This window comes from Eleutherodactylus coqui, chromosome 1 (genome assembly GCF_035609145.1).
Source record: "Eleutherodactylus coqui strain aEleCoq1 chromosome 1, aEleCoq1.hap1, whole genome shotgun sequence".
Taxonomy (NCBI): domain Eukaryota; kingdom Metazoa; phylum Chordata; class Amphibia; order Anura; family Eleutherodactylidae; genus Eleutherodactylus; species Eleutherodactylus coqui.
The window spans coordinates 441,743,536-441,761,606 of record NC_089837.1 but is presented as its reverse complement, the minus strand read 5'-3'; the positions used below and the strand labels follow the sequence as shown (position 1 = coordinate 441,761,606).

Below are 18,071 nucleotides of genomic sequence, written 5' to 3'. Positions count from 1 at the left end.
CGCAGTGGATATACCCATGTGAGGACTGCCTAAGGGACCTTCTGCATTATACGGAAATTATGGCGCAGGACGCAGCCAAATCCACCGCTGCACAATTCCACACCAAAATTTGCAGCTGTAACCGGATTCTGATGCAGAACTGCAGGCAGGTTTAAGCCAATTTTCAATTCTGCAGGATTTTGGTATGAAATTTACTGCAGCTTGTGGTGCGTTGTGCAGCCAATCCTGTGATTGTGGAGACCAGGTCATTGACGCAGCACTCCATCACACTCCTTGATCAAATAGCCCTTATGTAGACTGGAGGTGTTTGGGGACTATTGCCCTGTTAAAAAGACAGATGATGTTTTCACTAAGTGCAAACTGTGTGAGATGGCATGTCGCTGCAGAATGCTGTGGTAGCCATGCTGGTTAAGTGTGCCTTGACATTTGAATAAATCAGTGTCACCAGCAAAGCACGCCAACGCTTCCTCCTCTAAACTTCATGGTGAGAACCACACATGTAGAAACCATCCGCTCACCTTTTCAGCACCTCATAAAGCATGGTAGTTGGAACCAATAATCTCAAATTTTGACTCATCGGACCAAAGTGCAGATTCCCACTGTGGTTCTGGCTCAAGCAATTCTCTTCAGGTTGAGATTCCTCAGTAGGGGCTTCTTTGCTGCAATTTGACAAGGGCTCTTGCACACGAGATTAAGTATGACGTGATTGTGCCGTGAATGGAGCGCTATTGCGGTGCCCCACAGTGACCAAGACACGAGGCCCACACTGAGGAGCTGGTGGGGGTAGAGGTGTCACTTGGCACGGTGGCTCTACCAGACTCCTCCCCAGAGGGACCTATGGAAACTCATCCAAGGCAGTGCTAGGCCTCTTCCAGGCAATACGGGGTGGCGGTTACCTGATTAAGTGTGGTGAACTTCAAGTTGTCACATGTGATGCCACTGTTTAGTATCCAGCTGTTTAAAGTACACACAATTGGAATTTGATAACCCAGTCACTGGCAATGACCAGTGAACTTTACTGTATATCAGGATACAATACAGCTTACTCGCACATGCAGGAAACTTTTTTGGGGCGATTTTCAGGGAGAACTCAGGATGAAACCAGGCCTACAGTCTGTTATCTGCAGTGCCCTGCTCCTGGACACTGGGATTCTGAATTACTCTGGGAGGAGAAACTCAGAACTCACAGCTGATTGTGCACTGCGGACTCCTTACTCAGAGGTGACTCATGGCATGGAAGGACTCAGGGAATCTTTCCTCTTCCTCCATCACTTCACATAAGGGTTGAAGGTACCTTTATGTTTCTAGTGCTCCTACTCCACTCAACTGTTAAAGATGAAGACCCTTGACACTTCTCACTCATTTATAGGGTGCAGACATCACGTAACTAAACAGATACTTTTCCAGACATCCTACCCACTTTCAGACTTTAACCTCTTGCATGCTGCAGCTAAGCAGACAAGGCACTTTGCACAACGTGTATGACAGTTATGGGATGGTCCAGAAATAGGTGTTGCGGGCCACTGCACTTTCCTGTGTGCATATCTGTGATGCTTAATTTGTGTGGTTATGCCTGTTATCAGTGCAGGTCACACCTGTGCCATTTTTTTGAACCAGCTGAGCAGCCTAATTAGTCCCTGGTCTCAATTAACACCAAATTGTGCAATTAGGTGCACAACTGTGCAGATGGGGTGTGCATTTGCATACCCCCCATAGACTCATGGTACCTTCGCTGCAAGACAACAGGTCTAACTCCTCCCCACCCCGACAGAAATGTCTGCACCAAACTGAATGAGAGAACCCATTGAAATCAATGGGTTCTGTTGTCAGTTTGCACAAGTGATTTCGTGTGCTTGAAAACCTGTGCAGGAGCCCTAATGGCTTGATGCTTACGAGTTGATAGAGGTGTCTGCTTGATCTCCATAATCAAATATCTGCAGCAATCTTGCTACATGTGATGCCACCTTTCAAAAGGTCAGACTCTTAAAATTTTAAGGACTAACCAAACATTAAAGAGCCACTCATTTTATTTAGGAAAAACAAACAAACTAGGGGGCATAGAGCCAAGTCAGCTAGTGTTACCCTGGTTATTTGTTTCTCCATCTGAGACTCCTGGCCTCCTTCTCAGATGGTCATGTGATCTCAGCTCTGACCAGCTCAGCTCTACGGACCTATGTTTTCTAGTTTATTTTTAAGACTTGGCTGCAGAGGGTATGAGTCTTCCCTTTAGGCCTTTACATTGAACAACTATTTTAAAAAAGTTAACCCCTTAGAGACATGGTTTTTTGTCCAGAAGGACACAATTTTTTTTCCCTTCCTTTGTGGGAGGCAAATCAAGGCCATTCAGCTATGAGGTCCCAAAGTGTTCTGTTAACAGAAACGCAGTGTATTATTGTATATTTGTATACCTCCCAGACATTTATGGGAGCCTTTGCTGTGTAATGTGAAGCTTGAGGCCCTCTTTATTGCATGTGCATGAAATGTAAGCACAAAGAAAAAAAGGTTTGACTTAATATTGACATTGTATTCCATTCTTGGTGCATTGAGCATGTATATTTTATGTGTGGAAATACAGTTGTTTGAAGGCACACAGATTTAATAGAGGAGTTCACAGCTCACCCTTTTGACTGGATACTTATGATCTATATTATTCCTGTAGTCTAAAGAGGAAAATGCAAAAAACATTTACTATAAAAATGGCACCAGTAGATAGAGGTAGTCCAGCAAACAAGCTCTTTCACAATGCCATCACTGTGGAAGGTGTGATCAGAAGAGGAAGTTTTTTTTGTTGTTTGTTTTTTTTAAAGTCTGCTTCGGAGGGAGTGTTGCTGTACCTATAAGCGTTTGTTCTGAAACCTGTATGCAGTAGCTGGGAGTCCAAACTGTTCTACACAAGGGGACTGGCCCTTTCAGCCGGGGACTGGCCCTTTCAGCCGGGGACTGGCCCTTTCAGCCGGGGACTGGCCCTTTCAGCCGGGGACTGGCCCTTTCAGCCGGGGACTGGCCCTTTCAGCCGGGGACTGGCCCTTTCAGCCGGGGACTGGCCCTTTCAGCCGGGGACTGGCCCTTTCAGCCGGGGACTGGCCCTTTCAGCCGGGGACTGGCCCTTTCAGCCGGGGACTGGCCCTTTCAGCCGGGGACTGGCCCTTTCAGCCGGGGACTGGCCCTTTCAGCCGGGGACTGGCCCTTTCAGCCGGGGACTGGCCCTTTCAGCCGGGGACTGGCCCTTTCAGCCGGGGACTGGCCCTTTCAGCCGGGGACTGGCCCTTTCAGCCGGGGACTGGCCCTTTCAGCCGGGGACTGGCCCTTTCAGCCGGGGACTGGCCCTTTCAGCCGGGGACTGGCCCTTTCAGCCGGGGACTGGCCCTTTCAGCCGGGGACTGGCCCTTTCAGCCGGGGACTGGCCCTTTCAGCCGGGGACTGGCCCTTTCAGCCGGGGACTGGCCCTTTCAGCCGGGGACTGGCCCTTTCAGCCGGGGACTGGCCCTTTCAGCCGGGGACTGGCCCTTTCAGCCGGGGACTGGCCCTTTCAGCCGGGGACTGGCCCTTTCAGCCGGGGACTGGCCCTTTCAGCCGGGGACTGGCCCTTTCAGCCGGGGACTGGCCCTTTCAGCCGGGGACTGGCCCTTTCAGCCGGGGACTGGCCCTTTCAGCCGGGGACTGGCCCTTTCAGCCGGGGACTGGCCCTTTCAGCCGGGGACTGGCCCTTTCAGCCGGGGACTGGCCCTTTCAGCCGGGGACTGGCCCTTTCAGCCGGGGACTGGCCCTTTCAGCCGGGGACTGGCCCTTTCAGCCGGGGACTGGCCCTTTCAGCCGGGGACTGGCCCTTTCAGCCGGGGACTGGCCCTTTCAGCCGGGGACTGGCCCTTTCAGCCGGGGACTGGCCCTTTCAGCCGGGGACTGGCCCTTTCAGCCGGGGACTGGCCCTTTCAGCCGGGGACTGGCCCTTTCAGCCGGGGACTGGCCCTTTCAGCCGGGGACTGGCCCTTTCAGCCGGGGACTGGCCCTTTCAGCCGGGGACTGGCCCTTTCAGCCGGGGACTGGCCCTTTCAGCCGGGGACTGGCCCTTTCAGCCGGGGACTGGCCCTTTCAGCCGGGGACTGGCCCTTTCAGCCGGGGACTGGCCCTTTCAGCCGGGGACTGGCCCTTTCAGCCGGGGACTGGCCCTTTCAGCCGGGGACTGGCCCTTTCAGCCGGGGACTGGCCCTTTCAGCCGGGGACTGGCCCTTTCAGCCGGGGACTGGCCCTTTCAGCCGGGGACTGGCCCTTTCAGCCGGGGACTGGCCCTTTCAGCCGGGGACTGGCCCTTTCAGCCGGGGACTGGCCCTTTCAGCCGGGGACTGGCCCTTTCAGCCGGGGACTGGCCCTTTCAGCCGGGGACTGGCCCTTTCAGCCGGGGACTGGCCCTTTCAGCCGGGGACTGGCCCTTTCAGCCGGGGACTGGCCCTTTCAGCCGGGGACTGGCCCTTTCAGCCGGGGACTGGCCCTTTCAGCCGGGGACTGGCCCTTTCAGCCGGGGACTGGCCCTTTCAGCCATGACTGGCCCTTTAACACTACGGTTTGAAGGAGTTTCCCCAATTCAGCAAGTTATCCACATGATAAAGGAATAGACATGTCCTATTTGTTCATATAGTTGATATATTTGCAGAACTAACCTTAAGTTGAATTAAAAAAGTGAAGTCTATTGCATATTTACAGAAAAATCAGCTACATGTGAATGAACCTTCAGGGTTTTGGGGTTGTTGACTAGAAGTGAGATAACCAGTACTTGCCCTGCAAGTCCAGCACTACCATTTACAGCCAGAAGTGAAGCTTTGTACTGTAGTAATAGTGTGCTGTACTGATGGCTCTGGTTGCCAACCACCACCAGTAGAGGTGGGTGTGCATCTGATTGCAATGTCATAGGGCACCTATATGTAGACACCAGGGAGGAATGCAGGACAGATGATTCTACAAAGGGGTTATGGGTCTTGAAGAAAAGCTGGAAAGTGTTACTTTTACACCTGCAGTTCAGTAAACAATAAAAACTAGAAGCTTGGAGGAAGGAAGATCCCTGAAAAGGCTGTATAGGGAACAGGTAATGAAACCAGGTTTATAGAGGAAGCTTCCTCTGCCAAACAGTTGCATTAACATTTCATTAAGCCACAAAGGTTCCAAGAAAGTTTCAAGAGTGAATAAAAGTTTATTAAAACACTTAAGGACATTGAGTGTCAAGTACAACAGATCTTTCATTGTAGGTTATATAATATATGTCAATGTAGCCACTAAGAGCAAGTTGCCATGTTGGGCATTTTATGTAGCAACCTAATAAAGTAAAATGCCACTGAAGACCCTAGCTTCACCATCACCAAGGCAAAAGTTTGGCCAGAGCAGTTTACAAGTCTTGATATTCACTGCAGCTTGCTCATTCCAAGTCTAGTCAAGTTTATATGATTGCTTCGATATTGGCCAAACATCTACTTCTACAGATGTCCTCCTCATGTTAAAGTTATACTAAAGTTTCACTTTATAAAAAGTTCATAAGTTAAAAGTCAGACACTTAGCCAGCAGTGTCCATTTTAAAAAAAGCTAGACCAATGCTATTGATCTTGAGGTAAGTGCTATGAAAACCATTGACAAGTCTCCTTTCACAGAGGAAGAGTTGCAGGGAGTGGCATGAGGGAAGCCTGCATGTACCTGCAAAATAAAGAGTCAAGACTAAGGTTGTAGTACTTGCATGATCAATGATACATTGACATCAGTAAGGTGTATGAGCTGACCCTTCTCCAGGTGTTAATGGGAAGGGTTGTCCATTTGTAATCCATTGATGGCCTATCACCAACAGTCAGCTGTTGGGGCGGTGCATTAAAGTAGTCAGCCCTGTCCCCCTGCAGTTGCTTTGTATTACAGGCAAATTTACCTTTGAAGGGAATAGGAACTCTGTAATACCAAGCTGGGCCACTGCAGTGGGAACAGAACTGTCTGCTGGTGCTTAAGCATTGAGCTGACCTCTACAGGAAGCAAACATGCTACAGGGTTGAGTACCAGAGGGTGGTGCTGTTCAATAATTCCCCACTCACTTACATGGGACTCTTATACCGCTCCCTAATGGCTTGTTGCGCTTGATGTGGTGCATTAAGACTGGTTCTGTGCAGGTCAACTAGACATGGTGCCAAGTCACTTAAGCTGTAGCCAGTAAAGTCTTGGAGAGTTTCAGGCTGTTGAGAGAAAGTTGTAAGTGTCAAATAAGTCATGCTAGCAAGATGGACATGAACTATAGACCAATGTCTCTGGTAATCCAGAAGTCTGCAACTGAGGGCTACATTTTCTCTTGTGGATGCTATGTTGCATATTCAGAGGGACACAGTTGGCCATTTGAATTTTGAGTGATAATTGTTGCATGCAGAGGGTCTTTTACCCTACAGGAAACTAAATGAACAGCTCACAGAATACTCCACAGTACTCCAATGTAAATCCATGGGGGGGGGGGGGGGGGGGACCTTCTTACCCAGAAAACGTTGTTTATTGTATAGTTGGCAAGACCATAAGCTGCGGCTGCTGTTATTGATGGAAGATACTGCAAGAAAGTCTCCTCCAGAAGTGCAAGTTCTGCCATGTACTGGAGAAGAAACAGTGTTAGTACGAGTGAAAAAAGTGCATTTAAAATAACAGATATATTAGAGCTCCACAAAAAAAAAAAAAAATCCCAGAGATCAGCCATTACTCACAATTAAGGGGAACTTGTCAGTATTTTAAGCTGCCTGTGGTTTGGGCAGCATGAAGCTGACAGGATCCCTCATTACAGAGGGATTTTGTTGCACAGCAAGAAACTTCTGACAAGTTCCCTTTAAAGTCCAGACTATCAGAAATGCTGTAGAACTGATTGTAGATACTGCAAGACAGTGGTTGGGAACTCATCCTGTGCTGGCATGTTACTAAAGGGAGAGGGGGCAACAGGGGTGATGTCAATTTTGAAAGCTGCCATCTTAGAACAAAGTTGATATTTTCCAATGGGGAGCAATGCATGTGACATGAGAATTTGATGAGGAATCCAAATTTGTGCTTAACTGTAGTGTACATCCACTCCTGCCAGAGTTATTTTCCCTGACAATCCACTACAAGATATGTAGTTTGCAGGAGCGCTTGCACAGGAGTACAAAAAGTGGTCTTAAAGTCCATAATGTAAGGGGGGGGGGGGCTGTGGTAAGATCACTGGTAATTTCCTTTTTTTTATAAGGTCACTGACTTGAAAGCATGATGCCATCTAATTAATGGCACTGTAGAGGTATTTTTTATGCAACAATTGATGAGACCATTGCCAGTTATCTGCAATGAAGAATGGGCATAGTATATTTATAGCACACCAGCCATGTTGGAGAGATCTGTCCAGTGCAGGTTTGGTGTGGACTAGTAATGAGGTCTGCTGTACACACTTTCCTTGATTCATGTAGAGGTTTGCTTCATCACTGATCAGTACTGTCTCTGGAATGTATGTCCCATTGTAATTGCTGTGACTCCTTCTGCAAATTCAATACAATTGGAAAGGTCCTTGCTGAGCTAATGAAGCAACTCATCTTATATGGAAGTTGTGGGTAGACAGTATCCACCTGATGGTGGTTCAGCTCCCCCTGGTCTTGTGGCAGATGTTGGGTGCTACAATGTGGGCTCTTGTAGAACACCAGGGTGGCCATTATTGTGGCTTCATCTGGCAGTTTTAAGTTCACTTTTTGGCAGATCCAACACAGAACCTGTGATGAAGTCTGTCAAGCCGTTTCCCAACTGTGCCATGGCAGATGGGTAGTGTTAAGGTGCCAACCACTGCACTCCCTTGAGATCAGTACAATTTGTCCTCACATGTTAGTCTCAGCCATATCTGTTTGTAACATACGGAAAACTGATGGTCAGGAATAAAGAGGTACACTACATTTAAGCACAGATTTGCATTCCTCAAATTAGGTGTCACATTCACCCTCTTCCATTTGAAAATATCAACTTAGTTCCAAGATGGTGGCTTTCAAAGCCTACCATGTTTTGACACTTCCCCCTCTAAGCCACATAGGATGGCACTCCCAACCACAGTTTTCCATACCTTTGGACCACCCTGTAGGTTTGTTGAATGGTACCATATTAACATTACCATTGCAAGGTGCTCAGCTTTTTTGCCCCCGTTATGCTTGTAGATATATTGCAGGAGGAACTGGTTGATTGTAGGGACAGTCAGGTCAAAGGCCAACACTTTCAGCAGCAGGTGTTCCATGCGCAGAAGCTGTTTCTTAGTGTAGGTATCATCAGTTATGTACACAAACTCCTCTATTTCAGGTGGGCAGATCTCCTCATATTTGCTAGAATGAGATTGAGTTATCACAGCAGGGATAGTTACACAGTATTCCTAAGGCAGTGAAGTTGTCCACATGATAAACTTTTAATGACTTTTGCAGCTGACTGTTTGAACAGCCAACTTCTGTCTACTGAAAATGCAGTCTGACATGTTATAAAGTGGTGTGAAAACTGAGGTACTGCATGATTGCCCAGTTATTTGCTACTGTTCCCCTACAGCCAATTTAATTGGACAGATTTCTGGTGGGATGCATGCCCAAATATGATCTGCTACATTTCGGCAAAGGCAAATTCTGTGTCTACAAGTCAGTTGACTGCTCATCCCAATAGCTTAAATTATTTGCTTGTTTAATCCTACTACTTGTATCTTGTCATGACATACAGCTAGAGTACCGAAATACACTGTAGCTCCAAAGCCAGTTATGCCAGGAAGGTCTCCGGCATACCTGAGAGTGAAGCTACAGTGGACCTTTTTGTGGGTGGGGAAGAATCTGGACTCCCTACTGGTCTCTTCCTGCACAAAATCTCATTGGTCAGTCATCTTTTTCTGGTAACCTGATTGACAAGAATCTAGTGCAAGACATAGCAAAAGATGTTTTAGCACATCTATGCAACCTGTGTATATTCCTGTTCAATCTAGATCCATTAAGAGGAAACCTGCTGTACTCCACTCAGTCGATGGCTCGCTTTAAGGCCCCCTGCACACGGACAGAAATTCCGCAGCGGGATCTGACCCGGCCGTCTGCAGGTGGCCTAAGAGTTGCAGCTAAGGTACTGCAACACTTGACTTCTGTAGGGACTGGATCCATGTAAGGCATTTGTACAAACTAGTAAAACCACTAGCTTTAATGAAGAGTTAAAGTAGAACTAAACTTATGAAGGCGTCATAGTGACCTGGACCCTAACTGACAATGTTAAAGAGGATAAGTGCAGGAGCTGCTAGAATTAGAGGGATTACATAGAACACAAGCATTTAAGTGTTGCCACATAGCAAAATCAGTATTGCCAAACGTGAAACTGTTGCAACATTCTGAAACTGCCAAGTTAATGACTGCACAGCAAAATCAGCTGCCAAGTGAAGACTGTTTACGGAAACATGTGCCATCTCTTAATGCACCTACACTGTAGGAACCCCAAGTATACAGTTTTAGTACAAGCATGTCCATAGAAGACACTTATGAAATAACTATTAATTAGCAGGCAGGGTGCCACTTCTGGCCCCCCTGACAAGACCATTGATTCTAAATGCTCTTTGTAACACTAGATATTTATGAACATAAAAACTTGAGATGTAGAGAGATTTGGCAAGTTAGAAGGAAGAACTTACGAAGCCAGGAGAATAGCAGCTGTTCCGACAAGCTGCAGCTTCCCCCGGAGTACAGACATACAAGACAGGAACCTGTCCAGGTAGTTGATTGCAAGAAACAGGGTTTCACTACGAAGCTTATATTCTTCTTGGACTTCAGCAAGCCAGTCCACCAATATGGTTCTCATTGATGAAGTGATGTCAGGTTGCTTCCTCATGTAGTAAGGCTTTGGTCTATGCTTAAGCTAGTAAAGAGGACAAATACTGTATTAAGCTTTAGTCTAGCAATTTTGACTATCAAGTAGCATTACCAGAGGATTGGTTTCCCATGCAATTGCTATATAGTATATCAGGCCCCAAGTAGACATCTTATTAAATGTAATGAAATTCTCTATAGGCTTCTATATGCCAGTTGGAAGTATCTAGGTTTGTAAAGTAATTCAATAAAGTCTACTGAATCCTCTTAAAGCAGTTCTCCTTCCTCAAAGAATAACTTACTCAATTGTATCAGACCACCATTTGGGTGCTCTGGCACCATCTCATGTGATGTCAATGTGCTGTTCTGCTTTGAGGCTTCCTATTGGCTGTAGTCCAGAGATAATGCATCAGCATCATGCATAATGTAAGGAGTAGTTGACATTAGTAATCATTTGTCTGATCTGTACCTGCATGGTTTGCACAAACTTGACTAATTTTGGCATGGCTAGCTGATTTGGCATGCATGACCACCTACTCATCTTGGTGAGATATGTAGCCATGTGTCTTGCAGCAGCTTTTGCACTACAGACAAACACATGCTTGGCCAAGCAAATATGGGTAGGGAGAGCTGTTAGCCAAACATTTGGCAATAGCAAGTCTGCAGCCATTCTTGGCTGCAGCTAAGATGTGACTTAGTTCATACAGTGGCCATTGTATAGGGGAGCTTAGTAGTTAGCCAGTTCTTTTGCTGGACAAAATTCTTTAAAAGGTCCAGGAAAGAGTAAACTATGATTTGGTAATACAAGAAGCCTATGGACATATGTAAAATTTAGACATCTAGCCATGGAACCTCTGAGGTTTGTGAAACCCTCTCCCATCACTAGTCTTCCTGAAAGATGTAGCAGTCTTACTTCAGCTTCACGTAGACATTGGTGAATCTCAGTGATGTATTCTGCCACCACCGCAGCCTCTGGGTCACTTTCAGAAGCCACCTCAGGTTCACACTGTAGTGAGGTGTCCGTTATCATTGGGGATGCTAGAAGAGAGACAAGTCAGTATCTTGTGTACAACATTACATGACCAAAGCATGAAGTATATAAAGCTACAGACCTGCATCAAGGATTAGGTGGAGCTTCTGCTTAATATCAGCCTCAGCCGCTTCAAAGCTTTGAAGTTCAAGTGAGCAATTCTCTTGATTTTCCTCTGGTTCATCGGCATAGATAGTAAAGCATGGCTTGGGGGGTGCCAGAGCTGCATTGGCAAAGAAGAGTTTGCCACCCAGAGGGGCCATATTCTCAACACCAGATACAGGTTTTGCTGGTGCAGCACCCTAAAAGGAATGAAGAGGGGGGTGCAAGTCAGGTGTAAAGATAATACAAATTGATTTAACAGCAACTAGAACTCACAAGACTACTTTGCATCTTCCCTCATCAGGAAATGTATCACATTTCCATGAGCTTTCCTTGACAAGCCAACTCTGCTGTATTCTTTTGAATCGAGTTGAGCTATAACTCAGACTGAAGACCGTGGTCAAGAGTGGTGTCATTGAGGCTTGTGACAGTCTCCAATTACCATTTTAGAGAAGGGAAGCCTCAGAAGAAAATACCTACAAGACGTGACTTACCAGGCTAAGAGTCCTCTGACGCTGATCATTTTCACTGAGGACTCCAAATACTGTTCTTTGCATCTGCGGTGGGAGCAGCTTGGACTGAACCATGGTATCCACTTTCGGCAAAACAAGGTTTTCCTGGTAACCATAAAAACCTCCCAAACCAGAGTTTCCAGCTACGTTGATGGTGGATTTTCTATTCTGATGCATTCTTGTTCAAAGCGAGACAGCAACTAGAGATTATAGATAATGAAAAAAAGGAGTTAAAAGCTTAACGCGCAAGAAATGTGTTACATACACTCCAATTATTTTCAAAGGGCAATCCATAGAGGGATCTAGGCATTTGTGCCAGAATGCAGAAGAGTCATGTTTTGGTGGATTTGCAAATACCAGCTTTGTTTTTCTGTCACTTTTGAGGAAGTGCAGAACTTAAAGGAATGTAGCCTCCACAGCCCAAGTTTACACTGAGAACTTAAACTCATAACTAGGTTACATTTACTTCTCTAGTGCAAAGATTGGTCAGGGATGAGACCGTTATAACTAGTGCATTATACTTCACAGGTCTTTGATGACAGACCAGTCATCAATAGAGGATCAGAGGGATACACAACTCAGATCCTTGCTGATCAGCCAGTTCCTGGGGCTGCTGTGGTCAGTGGAGGAAGCAGAAGGCACTGATCACAGGGCAGCATTTTGGGATGGTATTGCAGGTGCTGCTTCCATTGAAATCAATGCAATATCAACCTGGGCCACAGCACTATGGCCAGCACCTTCTATTTTCCACTCTGACAGCAGCCCATCTGTGAGATATGAGTGGCAGGTCCTAACCAATCTCCTGATAACCTGTCAGTCATCAATAGATGGCAACCCATCCTAGGACAGATTAATATGCAGATAAGGAAGATGGAATACCTCTGCAGCACCACCTATTGGATGGCAGCATTTCTTCAAATCAATGTATGACTAACACCATGGTTTTCTATTTCCAATCGTTGTTTTAAAGACTTGATTAAATAGTTGTACATCGATATGAAGCAATGTTGCCATCCAATAGATGGCGCTGCAGAGGTATTGTTCCATCTTCCTTATTGGCATATATTACCCAGAGTAGCACAGGTGTCTCCACACCCCTTCGGGGTGCTCTCCTTGGGGAGAGATGATGCCCCTCCCGACCCAGGACAGATTAATGCATCTCTAAACTGCAGAGTGATGGGGCCACATCAGAGTCCTAATCACAAGATAGGTGACAAGTATCCAATTGCTGTTGACCCAACTGTTTTAGAATAGAGTTCCCCAAGGCCACCCACTAAGGGGAATGAAGTGATTGAGCATATGCAGGGCTTCCCCATTTAATGCTGGCTTCTATCAGCCCTATAGACAAGTGCTGTACTTGGACATATCCTATGCCCCAAAGACATTGAGCATGGGCGATATGGCTCCATTCAACCACTCTTTACTGCACTTGTGCAGTAAGCATATACAGCGGGACTCTGAACCCATTCTAGTCATTGGTGGAGACCCCAGCTAGACAAGACACCTGAGGCTTTATGATATGCCCTGTTGCATCTCATGACCATGGTTTTTCAGCCACCGAGATGTAAACTTTAGTAATTAAAAAAAGTGAACAAATATCAGGTCTAGTTACACAACTACAGAGGCAGATTAGAGTTGCTTCCTTCTCAAACAGGTGAGACTTGCAGTTCTAGAGATACCGTGTGTCCAGCAGGTAACCATGAACAGAAACGCCATCTATAACCCAAGGACTTCGAGCAACAGAACCAACTGTCACCATGGCTTGTGTGGCACCTGCCAGTGATTGTGGCACACCAGATACCTTATACATATATTAACATTTACAGTATGGCACCAGTTGCAAAGAGGTCAAAACTCTACCCCAATTACTGAATTAACCCCTTCCTGACTGCAAGGTGTAAATACATGTCATGCAGTCACAGAGTACATCAGGCCTCAGGAGCCAAGTCTGCTCCATTCCTGGCAGCCATCAGCTGTTTTGATGGCCCCAGTTTGAGGTAGTCAGTCATTTAAATGCAATGATCAAGATAGCCTGCAGGTCACACCTGGGGTGCCAGTAGGCTCACATGGTAGCGCAGCACAGGTAAGGCTGTCATACATGAATGTCTATTAAAGGGGTTGTCCAATTGCTGGATTTTTTTTTTTTTTTTTTTTTAAGTGTCACTGGAAAAGTTTTAAGGCAACAAAAGCAATTGTACTTACCCATCTTATGCCCTGATGATCCAGCGCTGCAGCAAAGAGGCATTCCTGGTCTGTTGAGGAACTAATACCACCTGACCACTGCAGCCAGAGACAGTCAGGTGCTGTTCTCCTGGCATCTTGGCTCCCAGCATCTGATCTGTGATGCTAGGGGGGGGAAAAAAAAAAAAAAGGCACGACTGCTCCAGCCTGGTAGTATCTGTACCTGAAGAATTACAAGGACCATGGGGCTACAGCGCTGGGTCATTGAGAGAGAGGATGGGCAGGTAGAGCTGCTTTTGTTATTTAAACACATTTGCAGCTATACTTAATTCATCCATTTCTAATAGATTGGTAGTGGGCCAGGAATACCTACCGATGAGCTGTCACTGGACTGGTGCACTGAGCTCATCCCTGCTGGAAGCAGACAGCTCTATTTTCACTGCACTGGCCAGGTTTGGTATTGTAGTGAATATAAACTATGCCTGTAATACCAAACCTGGCCACTGCACTGAGAACAGAGCTGTTTGCCATCTATAGAATCAGCTCTGTGCATGTGCACACTGACCAGGCTAAAAGCTCATCAGTGGGGTTTCAGGCAGCAACACCAATCCATTATAAGTGGATAACCTTTTCAAGAGGTTGTCCTGTTGCTGGACAATTTAACTATAGCTGCAAGTGTTTAAGACAAAACCAGCTGTAGGATTTCACCTTGCAGGAGCCTGCAGTGGAATCTGTATGGCATTTGCACGTACCTGTTGAAGTCTGTATTGGGGATGGACATGTGCAGTATAGTTGTTTTTTTAAGTCTCTTTCCGCACCATTGCAGGCAGTGAGGCAGGTACCCATGTTTTATCTGCAGTGTGCACTGCAAATGGGCGGCTTCTATTGATTTCAATGGAATATGTCCATGTGGAATCCACACGAAAATCGAAAATACTGCGATTTTTCCTTCGCTCGCAGAAATCGCAATGTATTTCTGCAAGTGTGTAGGATGTGGGGGGCGGGGGTGGAAGCACTTTGGCATTGCATGTTCTGAGTGGCATTTGCTGCAGATCCACGGTGTGGACAGCGACCATGGATTCCACAATGCAAGTGCGTTTGTGTGCCACTGGCCTAAGGACCGTGCCAACAGGGCCTTCAGCCGCAGCGCTAACAGAGATAAGACTGTAGGGAGGCATAAAAAGTTTCTACTAGCATTCACAGTCCCTTGGCCACTCTAAGGGTCCGTTTACAGGTAGCCATCACCAGATCAAACAAGCGATGTCAGTTCACTCCATTTATATGGACAGATGAGAAATCCTTCACATTTGCTGTATAAAACGAAGAATGACTGAATGATAAGTGAAGGGGCTAACGATTTTTATGCCTGCATGAAATGAGGGACAAGTGAGAAGGGATCATTCACTTTTGCTCGTTCTAACGATATCACCCCATCTAAAGAGGGCCTCTAGTTTAGGATAGACATGAGCTACTTTATTACAGACAAAGCCTTCAGTCCAAGAGCTGCTGCAGCGACCTAACTTCCAGGATTTTTGGAGATAGTTAAGGCAGCTGCACACAGGCAGGTTTGAATTGCAGGAGGGCTAATGCCCACAGCAAGTCCTATTTGCCGCGGGAATAGGTACGGATGGCTTCCATTGTAATCAATGGAAGCCACCCGTCATACTATACTTCCACTGTAGCACAGTGGACTTATAACATGAATACGCAGCCTGCCCAGTGGCCGATCCCATACGCACCCCATGGCCAATCCTGGAGTATGGGGGTCTTTTTTTTTGGGGGGGGGGGGGGGGGGTTGTGACTGACTCCGCTGCGGTATTCCACTTACAGCCATGGGCCTTTAATTGAAGAAGTCTGACCCGTTGTAATTGACATTGCAGACAGGCTATGGATTCTGCAGGAAGAGAAGGGGTTAAGGAAAAAAATAAGCCCTGTCGTGCATGTGTCCAACAGTGAGCCGTGCAGACCGTCCACAGTACAGAGGAGGATCAAGAAAGCACAGACGCTGCTGCCAGGGCCGGATGCCACATGCAGAAGCCAACCTGCCCGTGTCCAGGCAGCCTTACTTTTACATAGTCATCAAGAGAGGTCATAGAGCTCTATAGCAGATAAACTAGATACAGGCTAGTGGCAACTTCCCATCTTCATCAACACCGAGCCCCCCAGGCTGATGGCTGCAGCACTGGCACCACCTGTCTGGGCACTGCCATGTGATGCCCTGAAGCTGATACATGCAGGCATTCCTCACCCCATACGGGGCCGCACCCACAAGCTGATACATTACCGTGAGCGATCACCTCCGCTTCCTTTCCTTGGACCCGGTACAATACACAGCACTCTCCTCCTCTAGCCGCACCGCGCTATTTATTGCGGGATCATGGGAGGAGATGATTGGCTGCAGCAGCCGTGATGATCGGGCGGTGATCGGGCTCAGCTGTCGGCAGGCTCGCGGTGTACATGGCCGGGAGCGCCCGCTGCCTCTGATCATCACTAATCACAAGCCGGTGTTTTCAATCCACCCGCGTCTAAGCGCTCTGACCAATCAGGAAGCGGCCTGGCGGCGTCACGTGGTCTCGTCGCCCTAGAGACACGGAGCAGCGTGGTCAGGAGGCAGCGTCTCCATGGTGACCAGTGACAGCGCTGTCATACATAGCGCTTGAGCTGTGGAGATGAGCAGTGCGCTGTGTAATGTGAGAGCAGACCAGTGCAGGGATATACAGTATATAACGGCCTGTCTTCTGAGGGAGAAGGCCATCCAATGAATGTTATCCTGAAAAGTCAATAAAGCTAGTTGACAACCATAATGGCGGCCACTGCAGCTTCCATTAGAGCTGATATCGTGCTTGCCAACGTGCATTTTTCATGGCGATGCAAACATTTTTTATTTAAAAAAAAAATGTCTCACATCCCTTCTGTGCGAAGATTGCAAGTGCTTCCTGCAACGGGAAACAGCGCGCTCACACGCACATCGCACGGCCTACGGGTGCCATATGATGTCTATCACAGTGAACGAGGCGTTCCGATGGAAGACCCAAAAATGGAACATGCTGCCATTTATTTTCCACACTCATGTGAATAAATCCATTGAAAAGAATACATTTCATGTCCATGCGAGTTTTGTGCGGATCGCGTTGCACGAGAATATGACTCCTGTGAAGTCCTTACACACAGTGGGGCTTATTCACTTAGACTAGCATTCTACACCCTCCGCCAGGCTACGGAGAAACAAATGTATTAGAGAGGTTGTCTTCCCCCTTTTCCACTGATGACCTATGATCGGCACCCCGTCCATTAGGTGATCATCGCAGCTCGCTGTCCAGTGCAGCGGGACGGACGTCATAATGGACGGACAAGGGAGGAAGTGCCGACGCCGGCTTCAATCCCATTGAAATCAATGGAAGAGCCGCACTGTAGGAGTAGCGCGGCTCTCCCTTTTAGGCGTAACCCTTTCCAATCCACTGTCTGACGTCTGAAGACATTCTGATTGAAGGCTGTACAGCTCCGATGTCGGAAGACGTCCAGCAGGGTATTCTTACTGTATATTACTGGCCGCTCTGTTGTCGGGGGCCTCTCCAGCATGTCCAATACTTCAACACTGACTCTAGCCAGCAGATGGTGCTATTGTATAATGGCAGAAAGAGAAAACCCCCTAGGAAACACTGAATCAAAAAGATGAACGTGTTTACAGAACGGTTTGCAGGCGTTAAAATCACGCTCACAAAACGTGACGAAGCGAAGCCTTTGATTTCAATAGTTTCATTTTCACGGGTGTGTTTCTGGTGCGATATTCCTACATCCAAGAAGAAATAGGCCTTCACTATATTTCTCACGCATAGTTTTTATACGTCGAGAAAAGATAGAAATGTAGGGCTGGACCTGCTTTTTTTTCGGCGTGCAACAGTGCAAAGTTTAAACAGTAAAAAAAAAAAAACTCTTCTGCCCCCCCAACGGCTCCTGTCACACACCCGGTAGTCCCCGTTCACTTCCTGTAGGCACAATTACATGATCAGAGCATGTGATCGCTGAAACCAGTGATTGCTCAAAGTGGTCACATAGCTAGATCATGTGTTCATGCTTCCAGGAAGCGATCAGATTGGTGGGATAGCGACATGACCAGTGGGGGGAGCTAAATAAAGCCCATTTATACGGAGCGATGATCGTTCAAAAATCGCAAAAAAGCGATCGCTTGTGCGATCATCTTTGCGTCTAAACAAGCGCCAATCATGCACTTCTTGTGCGCTGCTAGCTGATCGTTAAATTCAGGCCAATCTAAAAATCGTCGTTCATACTTATCAGCTGTTCTCCAGTAGTGCTGATAGCATTGTTTCCCGTCAGAGAACAAAGGAGCTGAATGGAGATAAGAGCCCTTGGGCTATTAACTGCATTCAGCTAAGGCTGCATTCCCACGAACGTATATCAGCTCGGTTT

The 18,071-nt window shown here is 47.0% G+C and overlaps 1 protein-coding gene across 1 annotated transcript; it reads right to left on the bottom strand.

The window, feature by feature from the left end:
* Nucleotides 1–5,203: 5,203 nt before the first annotated feature.
* Nucleotides 5,204–16,123, bottom strand: CCNA1 (cyclin A1). Its single transcript, XM_066593374.1, has 9 exons — nucleotides 15,928–16,123; nucleotides 11,445–11,662; nucleotides 10,931–11,150; nucleotides 10,732–10,856; nucleotides 9,644–9,867; nucleotides 8,117–8,321; nucleotides 6,488–6,598; nucleotides 6,064–6,197; nucleotides 5,204–5,676 (listed from the first exon to the last, which is right to left on the bottom strand). The coding sequence occupies exons 2-9, from the start codon at nucleotides 11,637–11,639 to the stop codon at nucleotides 5,628–5,630; spliced, it is 1,263 nt and encodes a 420-aa protein (XP_066449471.1). The 5' UTR covers nucleotides 11,640–11,662; nucleotides 15,928–16,123; the 3' UTR covers nucleotides 5,204–5,627.
* Between the last annotated feature and the right edge of the window lie 1,948 nt (nucleotides 16,124–18,071).